The sequence below is a fragment of the Dryas octopetala genome, chromosome 5, assembly GCF_963921425.1.
Source record: "Dryas octopetala chromosome 5, drDryOcto1.1, whole genome shotgun sequence".
Taxonomy (NCBI): domain Eukaryota; kingdom Viridiplantae; phylum Streptophyta; class Magnoliopsida; order Rosales; family Rosaceae; genus Dryas; species Dryas octopetala.
The window spans coordinates 20,174,538-20,196,251 of NC_141370.1; the positions used below are offsets into that span (position 1 = coordinate 20,174,538).

A 21,714-nucleotide genomic window follows, 5' to 3' on the forward strand; every position below is an offset into this window, starting at 1 on the left:
TTTAACTTTCTTCGATTAACTAAGACCTCATGACAGACATTGGTCCCCTCAGCCTTGTTGAATTCATGGTTTGTGCTGGTGTTGCTGCTGCAGCTGGACCAAAAAACTCTGCACACATGTCCATGAAAAACTTGTCCACGATTTCTAAGTAGGCAGGGCAAGTGAGGCGAGAGTAGTAATGAAGAACCTCTTCTATGTCCAAAACATGGTCCACATTGCTCATGTCCAACATCTCCAACTCCTTCAGTTTCTCTGCTACCAAACAACCCCTAATTCCCACCTCCCTCGATCCCTTTGAAAACAAAGTAGTACCTTCATTTTTCTTTCTGTTCATCACCACCTTATTACCATTATCATATTCATGTGCCTCTCCTCTTTGATCTGTTTCATTTGCAACTTTGATGAAGCTTGGACTTTGGACCTCGTTTTGGTCTTGTTTGGTGGGCGTAGTGCAATCAACTTTCTTCTTGGTTCTTCTGTTGCAGTGGTACTCCTTTTGGGTATTGGAATCCCATTGGTCTGTGAAGTCGGAGTACAACTTTTCCAAGTCTTTATAACTTGTTGTGTGGTGGTGGATATTCATGTGATCAAAAGCAGTAGTGGTAGTACTAGTAGTGGTGTAGGAATTAAAGGGGTCGTAGACAGGGGATTTGGGTAGCTTTTGGTAGCTTCCTGCAGAGAAGAAATTCTTCAGGTTCCCGAGGGATTTCTGAAAGAATTTCTTGGTATTGGAAATGGTATTTCTGAGCAACATTGGTGGCAATGGTGGTGTGTTAATCAAGTGATAGTTGTTGGGTTTTTTTCTATGAGAGAGAGAGAGAGAGAGAGAGAAAGAGTAATTTGAATGTTCGAAGTTTTGGCTTGTTGCAGGTGATGATCTCAGTTGAAGAATGAAGATTTCTTTATACAGATAATGGAGGTGAAGGAGCCATAGAAGGTTGTTTAACTTTCTATGGAGAAAAGGGAATTCCTCTGTTTGGCTTTTTCCTTTATGTTTCTTTTCTTCTTTGTCTGTCTGTAGACGCTCCTCTCTCTCTCTCTCTCTCTCTCTCTCTCTCTCTCTCTCTCTCTCTCTCTCTCTCTCTCTTTCACTCTCTTTTTCTCTGATAATGAATCATGATCAAGATGATGAAATGAAAGAGATATAGAAGGTAAAAAGTGAGTGTTTTGTGTATATAATAAGATAGTTTCGTGGCTTTTGCTTTAGAAGGTGGGAGTTGGTGTGTAGCCTCTTTAGGAGAATGAAAGGCGCGGGTGGTTGTTAGACTGATTCTCTCATCTATCTAATCTCATTCACACATTCATTGCCTTCACTTTTCTTATGCTCTATAGATAGTATTATATTGATGGTATATATGCTACATAACTATAACTTGTATTTACCTTTTATTTAACTCCCACTGATGTAAAGCGTAAAGTCTGATAATGAAATCAATATGATCCCACCTAAATAATGACATTTTATCTCCCTTCATTGATTTCCTATTTGGTTTCCCTAAATTGGCTGTTTCAAATAGAAGTTTCCAAATTGGTGTAATTGTGGATCCCCAATTGGGTATCACAGATGGCATAATTGGCATTGCCTTGGTGGAAATAATGATGGGTGAACCCATATGGGATCAAAAAAATTTTACCATACAACTTTGAATGTCAATTATGTCATACACACTTTTTTAACTTTTGAATATTGTGATGGATTAACCTCAGAGGCGCCAAAACTGGTTTGAAGCCTAAGAACAAATGCATTGGATACTTTACTTTGTGTTTAAAGCCTAGGGGCTAGGAGTGTACTCTGTAGAACAAGTTAGTAATTACAAACCCAGCTAGCAAATTACAAGACTAATTTGGATTAGCGCAGACATTGGCCTATTAGGCTATTAGTACAAGCCCTAAGGCTCCAAATAGCAATACGATTACACTATAGTATAGAGAGTGAGTGAGAACAAAGTGATTATATGCAGCTGAGTCACTGTGTGAGAATGACTGAACAACGGCTATAGAGACAGTTGTAGCCTCCTACTAATCCTTTACTTTGTTTGACCATTTACATCATGCCACGTGTCCTAACAAGAGTTGTTTGGAACCAGTCTCTCTCAGACATAGTCCTTAGCCTGCGCTTGCACGGCTCAACACAACTCCCGTGCTGCTTAAGACTACTAAACCCACGTGCCTCAGCCTCACCTTTTTTCCACTTAACCACTCCCCACATTCTCCACCACCTCTCTGGTCCACAACCACAAATCGCAAGCCCAGCCCAGATACCTTTTGGTGATTTTTATTTTTTACATGCACTCTACAAACTCCACTTGCACTCCTTCATTTCTTGATTTATATGTAATTTTCTATTAACATAAATGCTCCCAAGGAACTAAAAGGTATTAAAGGTAAATTTGAAAAATTAATTTATAAAATAATATAAAAACATAACAATTGAAGGAGGAGTGTAGAGATTCGTGGAGTGCCAAAATAGCCTCCCACCTTCCATTAATTGTTAGTCAAAAATTGTACACACTTCTACTAAAAGTGCTACCTACAAAAGGAATAAAAAGTTCTTCCTATAAAAACACTCTCAAATAAGCCTTTATTTTTAACAACTAACAAGTAGTATACTTGCATGTATATTAACACATTATTTGGTGAACAAGTTTAGTGCTTTTATCACTACCAAGACAACAAGACCTATACTTGTATAAAAAATTTGGGCGCCATGAATACTTGGCAACAAGATACTAATAAAATTACTTTACCTAAATTAAAAACTGCAAGATTTGGCAAAACGCTACTGGATAAAAAGTTTTTCCTATAAAAACTCTCTCGAACAAGCCTTTAATTTATTTTTAACAACTAATATTCTTATATGCAGGCTTCTTCTGTTGAGGTATACCTCAACTTATTTATGTTGAGGTATACCATGTTGGGGCCCACACGAGTCGTTTTGTGTCGATCTGAACCGTTCAATTTTTACATCTCCATAAATAGATCATCATTGCAAAAAATTAGCCAAATCGAAAATTATTTGCCTATCTAACTTTGATCAAATAAATGGACGAACCAAATATTTTCAATGAAACCGTCCATTTGTTTTATCAAAGTTAGATAGGCAAATGATTTCCGATTTGGCTAATTTTTTGCAAGAATGATCTATCAATGAAGATGTAAAAATTGAACGGTTCGGATCAACACAAAACGACTCGTGTGGACCCCAACAAGGTTATACCTCAACATAAATAAGTTGAGGTATACCTCAACAGAAGGAGCCTGTTCTTATATGTATACTCACATATTATTTGGTGAACAAATCTGATCAGTACCAAGACTATACGTTCACAGCATGATCTCCCACTGGAAAAATTATTTTTTCATTTTTTTTTTCTTCTAAATTTTCTTATCTTGGGCTAGCCCTTGAGCCTGACCACATGTGGATTTGCAGTTTGCAGCATGGTCCATCCCATCCCAACCCACCCAAAATCAATCAATTGTGGTCCAAGCTATTAATCTCCTCCCAGAACCAGCCCAAACCAAAAGCCCAATTTACTTGGGAGTACGACAGATACAGACAGGCACAGGAACCCAAAAAATGCGACATTTAATGAAAAATGTTAAGCCCAATGGAGAGAGAGGGACATGAACATCAGAACATTAGGCTCAGCAACCAAGAAAATGCGACCATTAACGAAAATGTAGCCCCAAAGTAGGCAACCATCAAATGTAACATCATTGGCAATGGCATGGTCAGACTACTCAGACATTCTTTAATTTGCTTCCCAGTTGGGCAAGCACTCCACATTTAATTGGTCACCATCAACCCAAAAGGGTGGTCCTAGATTATCACAAAATAATAACCCTCTGGCTCTCTGGCCATTGCTTCAATTTCATAGAAGAAAGAGAACCCAAATCTCCTGCACTCTCTCTCTCTCTCTCTCTCTCTCTCTCTCTCTCTCTCTCTCTCTCTCTCTCTCTCTCTCTCTCTCTCTCTCTCTCTCTCTCTCTCTCTCATATACTCATATGCAACATAGCTATCAATGTATCAGAGATAGACAGAATGCTTACATTCCACCTTAGGGTCCCCACTAAATATTATAAGCTTTTTGGATCATGTTATTGTTCTCTCTGTACACTCTCTTCACCGTTACACACTACTTTGCTCATTCCATTGTGTCTTCTCTTTCATTTCAATTGGGTTTTAGTTTTAACTTTGAAGCAAAACCCATGCACCCCCACCCATTTGCACGCCCCAGTGCCCTTGAAACAGACGTTTCAGTTTTCATAGCTAGAAAGCTACTCTTGCTACTGTCGTTTCAGTTTCCAGAGCTTTCAATTCGGAATGGAAAGAGACCTCCATAACAAAACAAACCCTTCTTTTCTTTCTTTTATTCATAAAATAATGTTTGTGTGTTTGCAATGTTTTCTTATCAGAAAATTTGATCAATCTAATGTTTTATATTTATAGTCTAATAATATAACATTTAAAACAAATCAATGTTGTGTTTAGCTTATCCTTTTTGCTCAAATTATGAGGTTATAGCTGTCTTTTGGTGTGTTTCAAATTTGATTTAAATGCTGAAAGATGTTGGATGGAGTTAGAAGGAGGCTATGCTAGCTGCAAACCTAAAGCTCTATTTTGATGTTAGGGAGGTGGGGGTGTGCTTTGGTTTTGTCTTGCCTCTGTTTTCGATACATACGAATCAAATGGATTTTAAACAGATGTGGTTGACAATACAACAAAAATAGATACACCTAACACACAATGATATATAGATATCTTGTCTCGCTTGTATATATAACAACAATTTACAAATATTAACAAATTGGGTTTCTTGTCCACTGCATTTGCCAATAATCCATGGTCATTATATGAATTTCTTGTCTACTAGATTTGAAGCTGGTTTATTATTATCCTATAAAAATTCAATAGAAGATGGTGGCATTAAGATAAGAGTAGACGTTTTGTCATTCAAACTTAGGGAAGGTGGTTAAGAAAACCCCCAAAACTGTTCAAATTACCTTAAACTCCATTTGGATTGTAGGTTGTCAAATCTATTGATTTAATTAATGTTTATAGTAAATTGCTTGTATTTAATGTCTTAATGTTAATCATGCATAAAAGATTGGATTTATGTGGGAAGATATAGAAGAAATAGGCTAATTTCAAATAACTAACCGTTAAAACTTAAAATCTAAATCTATTATTTTAGATCTCTCTTCATCCAAAAGGAGCTTAGAAACTTGCTTTTGAATAAATTGCAGGGTAGAGAGAAGTTAGCCTGGAAGCAATACAGAAATAATGTTCAATCAGAAGGACTTTTCCACAAGCGGGTTTTGAAATTTGGATTACCTTTTTGTATTCTTTTTGTGCAATCTTTTACAATGGAAAATTGAAAAAGTCCAACCACACAAAAAATTAGAACAACTTTATGTGATCTAGCACTTGCTTTCCACCCTCTTTCAAGTTTCCAAGTTGAAAAAGTAGTACCAATCTCAAAAGCAATGGAAACAACCAAAGACTTTTTCATCCTATTTCCCTCATCTCAAACAATCTTTTTTAAAAGCATCAAAGAACCTGCCACAGTATTTTCATGTCAAAAGCAATTGAGTTGCTGCCTCTTCCTATCATCTTCTTTCTGCTTCATCTTTTCAAACACAACCTTTTTTCATGTCAGACCATAAAAAGAAGAATCAGAAAACAAATAAAAATAAGGAAAATTTTACACCAATGACATATAATTATTATAAGGGAAAATTTTACAAACAGGATACATACTTTAATGGTTGTTTCATTTCAGGACATTAATTTTACTTTGTGTTAATGAAGGACACGTATTTTCATTTTGTGTCAATTAAGGACTATATTTTTTTTAATTTTTATCTCAACTTTGGCCCGACGTTGGACCCATCAAAACTCCACCAAATTTAGCAAACTTATACTTGGTTTAAAGATATGCATCTCCTCTTTACAACCATATAAAAATCACCCAAATCGGATTTCTACAATTTTAGATAATCGGCCCCAAAGTAGAATACTCGAAATTGTTTGATTTTCTAAATTTTTTCTCAGAGGTCCGATATGACAATTTCAAGTACCCTATTTTTGGGCCAATTATCTGGAGTTGTAGATGTCCGATTTGAGTGATCTTTATATGGTTGTAAAGAGGAGATGCATAGCTTTAAACCAAGTATAAATTTGCTAAATTTGGTGGAGTTTTGATGAGTCAAATGTCAGACCAAAGTTGAGATAAAAATTGAAAAAAATGTGGTCCTTAATTGACACAAAATAAAAGTATGTGTCATTCATAACACGAATCAAAATTAATATCCTGAAATAAAACAATCATCAAAGTATGTGTCATGTTTGTAAATTTTTCCCATTATATAAACAAAATGTTATCCTTTGCATTTTGATGAATTCATTTTTTTCATACTAAGATATAGATTAGTGAATTATTAGATTTATAGACCTCAGTAACTCACAGAGAGTAGAAACATGCAAGAAATTAAAGGCTACCTTTTAGTCCTATTAACTCTAAAACAAAAACAAAATTAACAGTTCGAAAGAAAAAAAGAATCGAATAGAGAGAGAGAGAGAGAGAGAGAGAGAGAGAGAGAGAGAACTGAAGCTAAAGAGAACATGGAAATAATCCATTTAATGTAGTTAACCCAACTACCCAAGTTAAAATTCTAACGATTTCTTCCTTAGAACAAGAAAAAAGAAAAAATAAAAAAGACAAATTACAGAGAAAACAGAGAGAGTTTTCTTCAAGACCCCCAGTTAGAAAACAGAGCTTCCCAAATCTCTGTGAAAACCTCAACAATAACTCTGTGGTGATGAGACGAATTCAGCAACAGAAAACACTGCAAAAGCTGGTCGAGATCCTTGGCCGAGAATATCTGCTTCTCAATGATCATTTCCACCATTGACGTCCTGAAATCGTTGTGCGGATCGCTGGACTTCTTCACCACCGCGAAGCTATCCTTCACTTTTCCTTGCAATGGCAGCAGACCCACTTCGGAGCTGGCTCTCCTTCGGCTAAAGCTCTGACCTTTTTTCCGGGAAGAGCGCCGGCGGCGAGACCCCGACGAGTCGGAAGAGTGGCTCTTGGAAGAGAACAGAGTGTCTGTCTCGTCCTCTCTCTCGTCGCCATCGTCGCTGCTAGACCACCAGCTGTTGTTGAATCTGTTGCTATCGAAAGAAGACGAGCTGAATGGAAAAAACTCGCTGTTCTTGTTGTTCTTCCTGTTGTTGTTGTTGGTCTTCAAGTTGGTCTTCTTCTTCTTCGTTTTCTTGTTCCTCTGCTTTCTCTGTTTGGAGCTGTTTTCATGGAGGTCGTAGAAGGGGTTTAATGGCGAGAAAGGGGAGGCTGGGGGGCAAGTTCGTCCATCTGAATTAATGGGTTTAACAAAAGGCGAACAACGTTCTGAAATTTTGCGTCTTGGGAGCATGACATCATTGATATGGATGATGGGTCGGGCCGGGTTGTCGGAGCATTTGGGTCTGCAAATGGAGGGGAAGGGTCCAGCCTGTGGCTTCGGAGGAGGCTCGATCATGGTGCTGTGGAAGTCTTCATGGTTTTGAGGTAAGAAAACGGCTTTTTCGATCACGTCCGAGAGGTTTCGGGTCCGGCACGAGCCGAATGAGGAGCGAAACATGCGAGAGAGCTTTAGCTTGAATCGGTTTTCCATTGGTGGAGCTTCAGAACGGAGCTTCAGAGAGAGAGAGAGAGAGAGAGAGAGAGAGAGAGAGAGAGAGGGAGGGAGGGATGGTGGTGTTGGATGAAAAGGGGTATAAATGCATGAGAAAACAGAAAGAGGGAGTGTTTTAAATGCTATTTAAAAGTGATCTGATGATACTTTTTTGCTGTTTTCGTCTTCTTCTTTGTCCTCAGTAAAATGAAATATATTAGATTAGATTATTATATACACTGCTGTTGACCTTCTACCCACATTCCTTTTTCTTGATTGGTTTTTTCCCCAGCTAGGGTGACATAAACAAATATCATCAACCCCAAATGTCTTTTTTTTTTTTTTGTTGATGAATTTGAATCTTGCCTTGAGATGTTATTGCATAGGTATAGCCAAAAGGGGATGCTTGAGATGTTACAATGGAGGATTAATTTAGAGGGATTCAAATGACTCAAATGTGGCAATGTCGGTTAGAGGTCCAGTTTAGTAGATTAGAAACACAAATAGGCATTTACTGATGAGAGGAAAAAATAAGAACTGGATGGATCAAATAGGGTAGCTAGATGACCAGCCAATTGCCTGCAAATTTGGGAAGTGTCTTCCAGATATGGTCATTAAGTAAATGCCCACTGACTATATTATGTAGTGTGTATAGGGGGAGGGACCAGAAAATTATTAAGTGACCTTTCTAAGCATTATGAGTTATGATGGGCACATGTATATTTTTGATACGTACATATGGTGGGTATATATATTTGAAATTCAAACTATATATCTATGATGTAGGTGAAATTGCATAGAAGATGCCAATGGCCTAGGTATGTACCTGTATAGTTAGAAAGCTACCATTTTGCTAGGAAGTTACATCCATCGGCTAATTTCAATGCAGAGAATATATTATATACAGAGCTATATGCACTGCCAAGAATTAGTGACAATGCACAGAGAGTAAAGAATTGGTGTCAAATATTTGCTTTCATGGTTCCTGTATGAAAATCAAACAATGGGACTAATTTAATTTAGAAAACTAAATCAAAGAGAAAAGAAAGAAGGAAGTTGCAGTTAATTTTGTTATTTTATAATACAAAATATTCCTGGCTGGAATCAAATGTGTGAGTGGGTGTGATGGAAAGTCATGACCAATAGGACCTGAGGCCCCTGATTCCTCTGTGAACCTCTGGTGCTCAGTGTCATATTATTAGTATTATTAATTTCAAACAGGGTTGCAGAGGGACAAGGATTTGGTGCTTTCCTTCTAGTGGGGTCTCTTTGCTGGGATAAGCAGGGAAATGGGAGGGTTGTTAGGCAGCAACTCATTTTGTAGTGAATGTAGCTCCATTCAACTACTGTGTGCTTGTGACTTAATAATTCAATTTATATTGCTAAGCTATATAGTTACAGAATCTTTAGTTAATTATATTATATAGTTATCGGGCTTTGCCAGAAAAGGCCAATCTACAGTTGTACCATAGGCCAGTTAATGATAGAACTATTTAGTTGTTTAATTAGTGGGCACTTCCCTTTTTCCTCAAAACTATTTCTTCCTTTCAAGCATTTTCTCACTTAACTCTTAAAATGAGAAGAGACTTTGTAACAGCAATAAAAAAAGGAAGTACTTGCATAAAAAGGAGTGCTCCTGGAAAGCTTCCCTAAACATGCATGTTTTGTAACCCACCACATCTAGTCACAAAGTGAGATATATGAGAGAGAGAGAGAGAGAGAGAGAGAGAGAGAGAGAGAGAGATTTGAAATGTGAGAGTCAGAGTGGAGGACAAAGGTTATATTGTCACCTTTTTCATGTTGTATATGGGAAAATATTATAGTATCAGCTTTTTTTATGTTTTCAATCTGAATTGATTTTATATCTCTTGTCATTATGTTCATGTCTACTTCTAATTCGTCCACTGCTTAAAAGACAAATTGAAAGGATCGACCTAAACCTCTTAAGAATTTGAATCTTAATGAATGAGTATGAACCAAGTACTTTCATGACTTTTGATAATCTCTCTTTGAAGAGCATCTCAAAAGTCTTAGAAGCTTCCAACAGTGCAAATACACATCAAGCAGTGCAGCTCTTTAGCCTTTACAACCAATGCCCAAGCAACCAAGGGGTAACAGACAGTTTAGTGCAGTTGGGTTCAATTTTCAAGTGAAAGTTAGCTTGGTGACAAGAAGAAACCATTGCCATGACATGGATTTCTTCATCCACTCTCACTTGCATTCATGCTAGCTCTCTCGATCAGCTGGTTATGATTATATAGAAAGGCTCTGAAAAATTTCAAACCAATTCTAGGACTTCCAATTGGGGTAGTGTGTGACATATTGGGTATGACCTTTTGGTAATACAGATGCATGCATGATTGTGTCACGTTTCTGTGTAAGGTGTTGTGGTTCACCTTGGATGTAAGGTTGTGTGATTTAAGTCCTTAAAAATGAGAATAAGTTGTCTGTGAATCGCACAAAAGGAATAATGTTGGAGCAAAAGACAAGGGCAATAAGCCAAACCATATATGAGCCAAGCTTGCAAAACACTCATCAACCTTTGCAATCTTCTATCTGAAGTCTACACATTAGATCATGTTTTGTCTAGTTATTGGTGTTTATAGTTCTATAATTCTATTAGACAACCATTGGACTTAAAAAATGCTCGTGGAGCAGCAAAGTGGATATGAGGGTTGCCTCATAGAATCAGAGCTCTGATGCTATGTGAAACAATCATCCCTTTGAATAATAATTCTTAGACACAACCACTGTATACAACTTTTTCTCACAAACTTGGCCACAACTAGCATAAGGGTTGAATGTGAATGAAGGGTCCAAGATTTTTTCCCTTTGAAGATGTGGATTGCAGGGCAGTGATGAGTACATGTGCAGGGTTTTTCAATCAAAGAAAGAGGTGAATTCAATCCAATTTTAGGCACTACATGATGGAAAAGCAAGAGGGTCATGAAAGGTGGCTGGCTCGGACCTTTACCATGTCCAATAAGCATACAATTATATATGATATATTATGATCCACCCGTGAACAAGTGTTACTGTCTTCAGTTGTCATCGATCCTCTTGTCTTGTCTAAGTTTTTCCGTATCTTTCTGTTCTCTTTTTCACACTTCTGAGTCTTCTGAACAAGATGATAACCAAGCTGTTTCCTATTTGTCTCGTGTCAAATTGTCTCTATTTCCAATTCCCATTGCATACTAGGTTGTTTTTTATAAGAGTTATCATAATCCAATCAAGTAATTAATAACTTCTATATTAATCATATTTCAGGAATTTCAGTTCTATTTCATAATTCAATCAAGTTATAATCATACCCTGTTGTGATGCTGTAGTAAGGATTGAAGAGGGGCCTCGCTGGCTATATCTTCCATCTTGGCCAATGATGTACTGGTCTAGCTAGTTATTTTTTATGGAATGCATCTGCTTCTCAAAAAACATATATACTCTCTTAGTAAAATAAAATTTCACTCTAGAAAAACTGGTTTTAAAATAAAAACATTTAAATCTATAAAGATTCATACAATATCAAATCAAAGAGATGGGAGAGAACATTAGCCAGCCCTACACTCCATATTATTATAATAACAATTAAATATGTTCATACTAATCTAACTAACTATTCACGTTAATTTGCCATTTCATGTTGAAAATTATCACCCCTAGTTGTCAAATGGAAATTAGAAACAACTTTTAACTAAAGCTTAATGAGTCAGTGTACAATACACTTTCTTAACTGTGTAAACACACTCATATATCTGAATTCATCATAACAAGAAGAAAAAAGGGCCTTATGGCATACACTCACTACAAATCAGTCATTTCCTTTACCTTATTGGCATCAGTTGTATCTTTATCTCCAAAAACAGTGCCCATCTCTTCTAAGGTCTTGCCTTTTGTCTCCGGCAGAAACAAGTAAAAAAACACCGTACCAACCACCATTACGCTGGCAAGTACAAAAAACATTCCCCCAAATGTTATCTTGTTGGAAATGCTTAGAAATGTCATTGACACCACCCCACTCACCAACCGATTCACCGATATGGCCAGACTCGAACCCTGGGCCCGTAACCTCACCGGAAAAATCTCCGAAGAGTAGACCCACGTTATTGGCCCAAGCCCAATTGAAAAGAACGAAACGTCGGAACAAACAGCCACAATACACAACATAATGGCCCATGTTGGCTTTTTACTCGAATGTTCGAGAAACTTTGATCCAAGGCCCAGCCCAGCTAACGAGACCACCATCCCCACTGAGCCCAGTAACAAAAGGGGCCGCCTCCCGAACCGGTCCAAATAAAGGGCCGAGAACAACACAAAGAATGTCTTGGAAAGGCCCATAATGACATTCACACCGAAGAGTTGTTTTTTGCTATGAATTCCAGCTGCCCTAAACACCTCCGGACAATAATACACAACGGCGTCGTTTCCCGAAGCTTGCATGAAAAAGTTGATTCCAATGGCAGCAATGAGCATCCGACGAATGGGCGTAGAGGGCCGTAAAAGAAGCTCTTTCCAAACCCCTTCATGGGCCGTTCCTGGGCCTGGGCCTGGGCCAGAACCCAAAGCGGCCTTGCTTATTTCCTCAAGCCTCAACTGAGCCTCCTCTTGAGAGGAAGATGTTTTCATCAACACCTCCTTTGCATCACTGTGTCTGCCTTTCATGACAAGCCAGCGAGGTGATTCAGGCATTGCTATGACTCCCAAGGCTATACCAATTGCTGGCACTGCTGCGAATCCGAGCATTAGTCTCCAATTTATGTGTGGTGGTAGGCTAGACAAGGCATAGTTGAGTATGTAACCAAGTAACAACCCAAAAGTGATGAACACCTCAGGGAGAGAGGTGAGGAAGCCGCGGTTCATGGCCGGAGAGAGCTCTGCGGTGTAGACTGGGGCTATCATCAGGGCGTACCCGACGCCAATGCCGGCGACAGCACGTCCCGCCACTAGAAATGGGTACGATGGTGCTAGGCCCATAAGGAGTGCACCTATTAAAAATGTGCACGAAGCTAAGACTATAGTGTAACGTCTGCCTATGCAATCTGATGTTTTGCCTGATGCTAGTGACCCTATTAAGGAAAATACATTCAGGGTTCCTACCAGGATTTCAACTTGGGTTGATGTGATGTTGAGGTTTTCTTTGATGTACAGCACAGCACCACTCATCACTCCAATGTCTGCACAATTTTATGCAGATTTTTGGGTCAAATTGAAGTGGGGTTTTGGGTGAAATAAAATTAACCCACAAAATTAGAGAGAGAGAGAGAGAGAGAGAGAGAGAGAGAGAGAGAGAGAGAGAGAGAGAGAGAGAGAGAGAGATTTACCATAACCCAAGAGAATAGAGTTTGTGGAGGCCAAAAGAGCACAGACGATTGTGTACTTGTTCATCCCAGCAGCTTTTCTGTGGCCGATTGGAGCCACAAAATTGGGCTTGGGGTGTTGGCATTCTACTTCAGTGGCCTCCAATTGAGCCCCAATCTGAATCTCAGCCATTTTCCAACTCTGTTTTGTTTTGTTTTTTTTGTTCGAGGAATTTTCAGATGAGAATCGATCTCAGAGTGGTGAGTGGGTTAGGAATGTGAGAGCGATGCGGTTTGTTGGGTTGCATAGCGGAGCAGAATTTCATGCACAATAGGAAAAGGCTGGCATTATCCAAATGAAGAACACGTTCAGCAACCGCAGCAATCACATTATTGACGTGGCCACACTTCTGTTTGGCTCTCTATAATTTTGTCTTTTACCCAAAGGCCCCAAGTACTTCTTGGTCAGTCTTTCTGAATTATGCACTGGTATTTAGGAAAATAGATAAGAAAACAGTCTACAGGGTATATTAATAGTGATTTTAATGAATAAAAAATTAGAATTAAATGTCAAATTTTAATAATTTTTTAGAATAACATGAAAATTATATAATATTTCAATTGGACTTAAAATCAATTTCAAGTTGCACCTCCAATATCAATATTTGACATATAATCCACTTAAATTCATATACGATATGAACTAATTATTAATCTAGTAATATTTTTATCCACTTTATTATAATAAATTTCGAGTACAGGTCTTTCTTTACATAAAAAAGAATTACATGCAATGGTTGCATTTAACCCTAAAACACCTAAGCATTGAACTAGAAGCATGAGTAGGGGTGTGATTTGGATTGGAAAATCCGAATCCAACCGATTCCAATCCGAAAATTTTTAATTTTGAAATGTCCGAATCAAATCTGAAATTTAAAAATTCCGAAAAAAGGTGGATTGAAATTGGAATGTTTATGTAAATTTCGATCCAATCCGAATTCCGATCCAAAACATTCCAAAATTTTCCAAAAATATTCCGATTCGATATTTCTAAAATTATTCCAATTTATTATGTATTTATATTAATATTACATCATTTAATTTAATTTTCTACTATGTGTTTCATTAATTTTTATTTAATTCAAACATACAAATACATATATATTAAAAAAATTAACTAATACTATTAATATAAACATATTTATATTATAAATATACGTGTATCATAATAAAATAAATACTAACAAAAACACTCACATTTTTTGTACGTGTAATTACTAATTTTTTTGTTTGTTTTTAGTAGGGGGATGAGAGATCGAAGATGGGGCAATTCTACGACACTTCCAATTAGACTATCCTAACAATTGTGTAATTACTAAATATTTGAGATTATTATATTTAAAATTTCAAACATGATATATATATCATATGTGTGTGTGTATCTAGTAGTGACATTTATTCTCACCATGTTGGGATGAGGTCCAAAGATTAATCCCCTATTTTAAGATATTAGATATAGGCTATTATACTTAAAAAAAAAAAAGTAACGTGAAAATTCTGATTTTTTATCTGAATATTTCGAATTTTTATCCGAAAGTTTTGAAAATGTGATTCCGAAAAATTTAAAAATTTCGAGAAATTCGAAAATTCCAAATTGGAATTAGATGTTGAAATTCCGATTTTTTGGAATGGAAATTGGAAGATAAATTTCATTCCGAAATTTTTTGAATTGGAATTGAAACACCATATTTCCGATCTGATCCGTACAAAACACACCCCTAAGCATGAGACATATTTCTAACCCACAAGAAGAACTAAACTTAAAACTCAAGAACCCACGCACCCAGCAGTCATATAGCCTAATTAATATGTTCTGAATGCGCAAAGTTCAAAAATAAATGCGAGAAAGTTGGTAAATCAATCCGTTTGGTTACAGTAATGTGGACAGTTTTTGTAGCTAAGAAAGAAGCATTTTATGGATGTCCTTGTTCTCATTGTCATGGGCTTCATCCTCAAATAGAACCCCAATTTCTTCCAAGCTCTTCCCTTTGGTTTCTGGCAAATAGAAATAAAAGAAAACAGTGCCCACCACCATTATTCCCGCAAGAGCAAAAAACATACCCCCAAATGTTATCTCCCTTGAAATGCTTAAAAATGTCATGGCCACCAAGCCACTTACCAATCGGTTCACCCCTATGGCCAAGCTTGAACCTTGGGCCCTCAACCTCATTGGAAATATCTCCGACGAATAGACCCATGTAATGGGCCCAAGCCCAATAGAGAAGAACGAAGCCGCAGAGCACACAGCCACCACACAAAGCCCAATAGCCCATCCAGGCTTGTCGGTTGAATACTCGAGAAACTTGGAGCCTAAGCCCAATGCAGCCAACGAGACGGCCATGCCAGACGAGCCCAAAAGCAAAAGAGGCCGCCTCCCAAGCTTGTCCAAGAACAGAGCCGACATCAAAACAAAGGAAGTCTTGGCAATGCCCATGAGAATTGTGACACCCACAAGCTGCTTCTTGTTGTGAATTCCGGCGTCCCTGAAGACCTCCGGGCTGTAGTACACAACGGCGTCGTTTCCTGAAGCTTGCATGAAGAAGTTGACCCCGATGGCGGCGATGAGAATGCGGCGAATGGGCCTACTGGGCCTCAATAACAACTCTCTCCAAACCCCTTGTCCACGCCAACTGTTTGAAGTAGTTGCAACGCCTGAAGCAGCTTTGGCTATCTCTGCGAGTCTCAATTCAGCTTCCTCCACGGTTTCAGATGTTCTCATCAGAACATGCCTGGCTTCGTCGAACCGGCCTTTCATGACGAGCCACCTCGGCGACTCCGGCATTGCCAGCACACCCACTGCAACAGCGACAGCTGGCAATGCTGCGAGTCCAAGCATGAGCCTCCAATTTATGTCCTGTGGGAGGCCGGACAAGGCATAGTTTGAGATGTAACCGGTTAATATTCCGCCATTGATGAAGACCTCCGGGAGAGAGGTGAGGAAGCCACGTGTCAGAGCAGGGGAGAGCTCTGCCACGTAGACTGGGGCAATCATGAGGGAGTAGCCAACCCCAATCCCTGCAACTACTCGACCAGCTATGAGGAATGGGAAGGAGGGTGCTAACCCCATTAGAAGTGCACCTATTAGAAATGTTGCTGCTGCTAGGACTATAGTGTAACGCCTCCCAATCCAATCTGAGGTCTTGCCTGAGGCCAATGACCCAATCAAAGAACACACATTTAGAGAACCCACCAAGAATTCAACTTGGGTTGATGTGATCTTGAGGTCCTCTCTGATGAACAGAGCAGCACCACTCATCACCCCAATATCTGCACAAAAATCGATCCTTTTTTCCCTTAATTTTGTGTATAAAATTGTGGGTTTTATATGGAAGGCTCTAAAATTTGAGGAAATATTGAAGGAAATTGAATACAAGGCACTCACCATAACCCAAGAGAACAGAGTTTGTGGAAGCCAAAAGAGCACCAGCAAGTGCATATTTGTTGTGACCAGAAGCAAACCCTGCAGGAACTCTGTGTTTCCCCGATTGATGATGATCAGTTTTGAGTTGGGAATCTGCAGGTGGTGGAGATTCTGAATCACGAAGTGGGTGGTAATGGTGGTGGTGGTCCTTGTTTGGTTCCAGAGCAGGAGTGAGTGACATGTTTGGAAGTTGGTAATAACAAACAGATTAAGGGCCTGCGTACACCAGAAAGGATATGTGTATCAATTTTATATATATAGAATGGTAAACGACAACTAGATGTAGTGTTTTTTTCTGTTAAGTAACAGTGCATTTGGTCCAAGACCAAACAAACAAAAATCAGTGAATTGATGATTATAGAAATGGAATGGTAATAAGTGGTTTGGTTTACTTTCTAAAAGTTGCTTTTCTAAACTAGGCATTCCACGCTGCCTCCACACGCCTGTATCATATGCACAGCCATTGATTGTGTCAGTACTCAAATTAGACTGCTTAAAACGACATGGACCAAACCAGCCCAGCTGTAAATATGGTACGAACAAACCGTACAACATACAAACAAATTTAACGATAAAATTTTTATAATTATGTAAAAATAAACTCATCAGAATTCAAAGATTCAAAGTGTATTTATATGTCATATATGTTATATTGATAAGATTTTCCTCCTATATACTACACATAACAATTGAATGTGAATATTGTGATTGTCATCATGTATGGCCAACAAAATGACTCCAACTTTGTTTTGAATGAAAAGAAGCATCAAGAAGACCCCATAAACTCAGGAAGAAAAAGCGAAAAAGAAACAAGTACCCCACAGTCCCACTTATTAGCATCCCCAGGTCTAGCAGTACAAGTCGAGACTCGAGAGTGACCTGACCAGTGACCAGTCACCAACTGTCTAAAACTTCAGTGTCAAGTGTGAACACAAATCCCAGACGTATATTCCTCTCATATTTCAAATGAAGAGTGAGTAATCCACTTGTACTTATATCCAACAATCTCTCTTGTGCTTCCTTCATTCCTCTTTCACACACAGATGGCTTTCAAATGCGTCACCTTTTGATCTTGATCCCCCTTCTTTTTTATGTGTAGGTATAATAACTTCAACTGTTGAACACCAACTCCATCGTCATCTACTCACTATTATATACATATATACAGATTTGAATGGTCCTCTAGCTTATCCTTTTTTAAGTCTTCCCATCTCATTCTCATCACCTCCTGACTCATGACTCTTTATCTTTTCTTTTTTATTTTGGTAAGAATGGCAAAGCAGCCAAACACAATACAGCACGTTGCACAAAGAAAAGGAATATTATGGCAAAAAAGAAAGAAGAGAAAAGGAATATAACTGGAATGTTCCACTTATATAATTTGAAGAGCAAAATAAATTATCAACGGAATCACCATTTGAATCTCTTGATTATTGACAAACGACAATGTAATTAATATACATATTGCCATGGATGTAAACGTAAAACTAGAAGGACCACATAGCATTAGTATGATTTCTTCAAATAATAAAAATAACAAAATTATATGTTGAACTGCATGTCTGCATTGCCTGTCATTCTAAAACAGCGCCATTACATTGTGTAATTCACGAGCATGGTGAGGGCCATTTCCGTAAACACACTTCAAAGTTCAAAGCTAAGAACCAAAATGCACCGCCACACCGTCAGGCCTCTGAAGCACAAAATCCACGATTCCACAGTTTCCACTGCGAGAAGTTTCAACATTCTCAAAATTCTAGGGTTTCTGCTGCCACTGAATCACATTATCAAAAATGGTGAGCTTCTTGCCTTCTTCTGTGTATCTGATTTCGAGAATTACATTATACAATTCTTGTACCTTCAAAAAAGATTTAAAACTTTTTAGCATACTTGTTTGATTTTCCTCTGTTTTCTGTGGAACCAAAAAAACAGGGCAAAGGAACAGCAAGCTTCGGAAAGAGGAGGAACAAGAGCCACACACTCTGCGTGGGGTGCGGCCGTCGTAGCTTTCACCTTCAGAAGAGCCGTTGCGCCTCTTGTGGCTTCCATTCCAGCCGTATCCGAAAATGTCACCTTTCTCTACCTTCACCATCTTAAAGTTTGACATTTCAATTGAAACTTGGTTTTGCTTTCTGTGTTTTTTGTTTTCATTTTTGTTTTTGGTATGTGGAAAAACTAGATAATTGGAGCGAGAAGGCAATTCGGAGAAAGACTACAGGGACTGGTAGAATGAGTTACCTTCGATATGTTGCGGTTAGGTTCAAGTATAACTTCAGAGAAGGTATGAATAAATAATTTTGAATTCTACATTTTCTCAGAGACCAAACAGTAGCTACAGAGCCTATTATAATTTATTTTACATGATACTACGATGTTTGTGAACTGAAGGTACTGAGGCAACTCCAAGAAAGAAGAGGGGACGGGCATCATCTTAAGTAAATCATAAGCTTCCTTCTGAGCTTCAAGCTTTGGCTATGAATAGTTGTACCAGTAACTAGAAAGTCCAGAACCTAGATGTTTGTTTTTACTTGTCAGCAATTAGTTTTCTTTTCTAGTTTGTACCCTAAACAAGAACACAAGAATAGTGAATAGATGAAATGGGAGTTTTCTTTTTACTGTTCATAGCATTCATTTGGGACTGAAATATGTCCATTTCAATACACCAGTTCAATCAGAGATGTTTTCACATTATTTACATATAAAGAATCATTTCAATACACTAGTTTAACAGAAGTATTCTATTAAATTATCTCTGCATTATCAACATATTGACTAACTTGTGAAACAAACTGAGAGACCCAGTTGACAGCAGTGTCAAAAAAGAGCTCCCAAAACCAGAGGTCCAATGCAAGCACTGAAGAAAATATGAGCAATGCCAGAGTCTGGTAGCGGTTCAAAGGCCAACCTGATATCTCAGCCATTTTCTTCAAAAATGGAAGGGAACTGCTGTTCAAATCCCGCTTCCTTATGGACCACGCCGTCATCCATTGAGCCCGAGAAGGAGTCAGCTCCAACTCTCGCAGCCGCCGCCCTAGGTCCGGCATGTGACCACCTCCATATAGTATTGCAATCTTGTTGTGCCCTTCATCAATGGCTTTGTTAAGTGCATCTACAGCAGCTCTGTTTCTCTCACCAATAATCACAGATCTCTCTTCTACATCAGCTGTCACCTGCGTGAATCTTCAACAAACAATAGCTTTTGTGTCAGTTTTGAGTTTACTAAATTTTGCACACAAGCAACAATGCTAAACCAAACCCTTTAGAGATTGAAAACGTAATCAATAAATAGTTTGGATCAGTTATGAATGTATTAGTCTAGGCAAATACTTACTCAGATGTTAGTCTCTTTGCCAAGAAGACCTTCATTGCAGCACCAAAATCAAGCCTAGACAAGGCTTCTAGTTCTGGGAATTCTGATGACTGGCTTCCCACGTCAGCACAAACACCTCCAATGATGAGGAGGCCAACCAGTGGCATGGGAAGCACACGTGAGGCCCACAGAAGTTTAGACCTCCAAGGATCAAGGTCTTCTGGGATTGAAGCAGTTTGAATCATAGCTTTTGTGGATCTAATTGTCATATCTCTTGCAAAGGTGAAGAAACTTTCACCTTTTTCAATCTGAAAGAAAAGATAATGGCATGAGATGCAACAATGGTCTAAGGAAAAAAGAATTGAATGTTATCAGGATTAATGATTCTGAGGAAGCAATGCCAATGAAAGTAGCATAAATAACACTTGCATGGATAGAAAATACAAACCTGAAGCAACCTGAAAGTCTCGAAGTCGAGATCTGCATGGTACCAATTCTCCAACTCGTAATCAAGACAGTCTAATTGGAAATCAAGCCTCAGAAATCGAGCCATCTGTCGTTGAATGCATCCCAGAATGTTAAACCCTCTTGGGCGTGAACCTTTCACTTTGAGTCTTTTTGTGGCAGCAAGGTTTCTTCTGTTCTCTATACTCTCCTTGCTAGTCACCATCTCATAAAGAACACAATCATAGGGCTCGAGTTCCCTTTGGAGGGTCTCAAAGTACCTGGGCATGGTATTTGAGATCATTAGATTAACCTTGAATTATCTGGGATAACCAATTTTTACTCATAAAGGTTAAGAAAACATCAAGTTTTGACCACTGCCAAAGTGTTAATAAAGACCAACACAAATCTCAAAGTGTGCCCAAAACGAAATGTTCTGCATAGCCCTGAAGATAAGTTTAGACAATGTGCTAAAAAGAACTAAAGTAGTTTCCTGAAACCATTGTTTTAAAGACTCGGAATCAAATATAGGCTTAACACAAGTTACTATAAGACCTACCCTCATGTTTTGCCTCGGTTTCATGGCATTTCATTAGCACTCTAATGTTCCAAAGTACATTATTTTCCTCGAAACTAAATCAAGCCCACTGTTTCAGCAACAACTTCATTTTTTTTCACTTAATTAATGATATTTGGAACCGGTAAGGCTTTGGCTTCTGAGTTTTTTCTCTCAGTTTTTTAACCCGACCTTAACAGGCTTTTACATTCACCGTGAATGATTCACGACATTTTGCACCAACTTCAGCGCAGAATAAGTTATCAAACAGTTTCAGTCACAACTCACAACTAGATAACTGAGAAATTACTAAAGCAATTGCAAGTAGAGCAATAACAGTTAGTGGAGTACTCTTTATCCGCGATGTGAATAGTCGAAACCAAATCAACCTACAACACCAAATAAGAAGAAACCCGGAAATTAGAAACAAAACCCATAAAGAAACAAAAAGCCCACATCAAAGAAACCAATTCTATGAGCAAAACCTGAAGAAAAGGCCTTAACAGAGACCAAGGGAACCTCTTTCTGTAGCTTACAACCGCAGTTTGCAATTCCCCAGTGCCTCCATCAACACCCTTTTTGAACCTCATGAAATCCGCAATTGAATTGTTTTGCAAAAATTGCTCGGCGGAGCCATCATCAATTGGGTTGATAGAAGAAGAACCAAAAACCTTGAAAGGAACTTGCTTTAAGGCTGTGGGAAATTTATGCCTTCGTTTGGAGGATTCAAAGGGTCTGATTTTAAAGCAAGCAGAAGTGGAAGAGGCATCAGTGTAAGTGTTAGAATTTGAGGCAAATGAGGATGAAGATGAGAGAATTGAGAGTGAAGTTGAGACCATACTTTCTCTCCACAGAGAGAGAATTGGGTGTTTGGATAAACAAAAGGAAATGGTGTTTTTCAATGAAAGAAAAAGAAAATTCGACCCAAAAAAAAAAAAAGAATGAACCGGGT

At 38.3% G+C, this 21,714-nt stretch overlaps 5 protein-coding genes and 1 pseudogene across 6 annotated transcripts; 1 reads left to right on the forward strand and 5 right to left on the reverse strand.

Annotated features, from left to right (window-relative positions):
* On the reverse strand, nucleotides 1-959 carry LOC147285484 (uncharacterized). The gene has a single exon (XM_086245311.1). It carries the CDS (start codon nucleotides 752-754, stop codon nucleotides 20-22), a length of 735 nt encoding a protein of 244 aa, XP_086101437.1. The 5' UTR covers nucleotides 755-959; the 3' UTR covers nucleotides 1-19.
* Nucleotides 960-6,753: 5,794 nt separating this feature from the next.
* On the reverse strand, nucleotides 6,754-7,687 carry OFP8 (ovate family protein 8). Its single transcript, XM_086245297.1, has one exon. It carries the CDS (start codon nucleotides 7,675-7,677, stop codon nucleotides 6,754-6,756), a length of 924 nt encoding a protein of 307 aa, XP_086101423.1. The 5' UTR covers nucleotides 7,678-7,687.
* Nucleotides 7,688-10,819: 3,132 nt separating this feature from the next.
* LOC147285486 (putative polyol transporter 6 pseudogene) lies at nucleotides 10,820-13,164 on the reverse strand (annotated as a pseudogene). Its single transcript, XR_015122517.1, has 3 exons — nucleotides 12,996-13,164; nucleotides 11,503-12,848; nucleotides 10,820-11,094 (listed from the first exon to the last, which is right to left on the reverse strand). The product of XR_015122517.1 is annotated as a putative polyol transporter 6 pseudogene (transcript).
* A 1,764-nt stretch (nucleotides 13,165-14,928) lies between these two features.
* On the reverse strand, nucleotides 14,929-16,633 carry LOC147285487 (putative polyol transporter 6). The gene is made up of 2 exons (XM_086245003.1): nucleotides 16,414-16,633; nucleotides 14,929-16,298 (listed from the first exon to the last, which is right to left on the reverse strand). The coding sequence occupies exons 1-2, from the start codon at nucleotides 16,631-16,633 to the stop codon at nucleotides 14,929-14,931; spliced, it is 1,590 nt and encodes a 529-aa protein (XP_086101129.1).
* A 1,287-nt stretch (nucleotides 16,634-17,920) lies between these two features.
* LOC147285488 (large ribosomal subunit protein eL37x-like) lies at nucleotides 17,921-18,932 on the forward strand. Its single transcript, XM_086243915.1, has 3 exons — nucleotides 17,921-18,248; nucleotides 18,385-18,520; nucleotides 18,632-18,932. Exons 1-3 carry the CDS (start codon nucleotides 18,246-18,248, stop codon nucleotides 18,745-18,747), a joined length of 255 nt encoding a protein of 84 aa, XP_086100041.1. The 5' UTR covers nucleotides 17,921-18,245; the 3' UTR covers nucleotides 18,748-18,932.
* A 109-nt stretch (nucleotides 18,933-19,041) lies between these two features.
* LOC147285489 (thermosome subunit gamma) lies at nucleotides 19,042-21,667 on the reverse strand. Its single transcript, XM_086243910.1, has 5 exons — nucleotides 21,248-21,667; nucleotides 21,114-21,151; nucleotides 20,211-20,487; nucleotides 19,784-20,070; nucleotides 19,042-19,632 (listed from the first exon to the last, which is right to left on the reverse strand). The coding sequence occupies exons 1-5, from the start codon at nucleotides 21,599-21,601 to the stop codon at nucleotides 19,194-19,196; spliced, it is 1,395 nt and encodes a 464-aa protein (XP_086100036.1). The 5' UTR covers nucleotides 21,602-21,667; the 3' UTR covers nucleotides 19,042-19,193.
* Nucleotides 21,668-21,714: the final 47 nt, after the last annotated feature.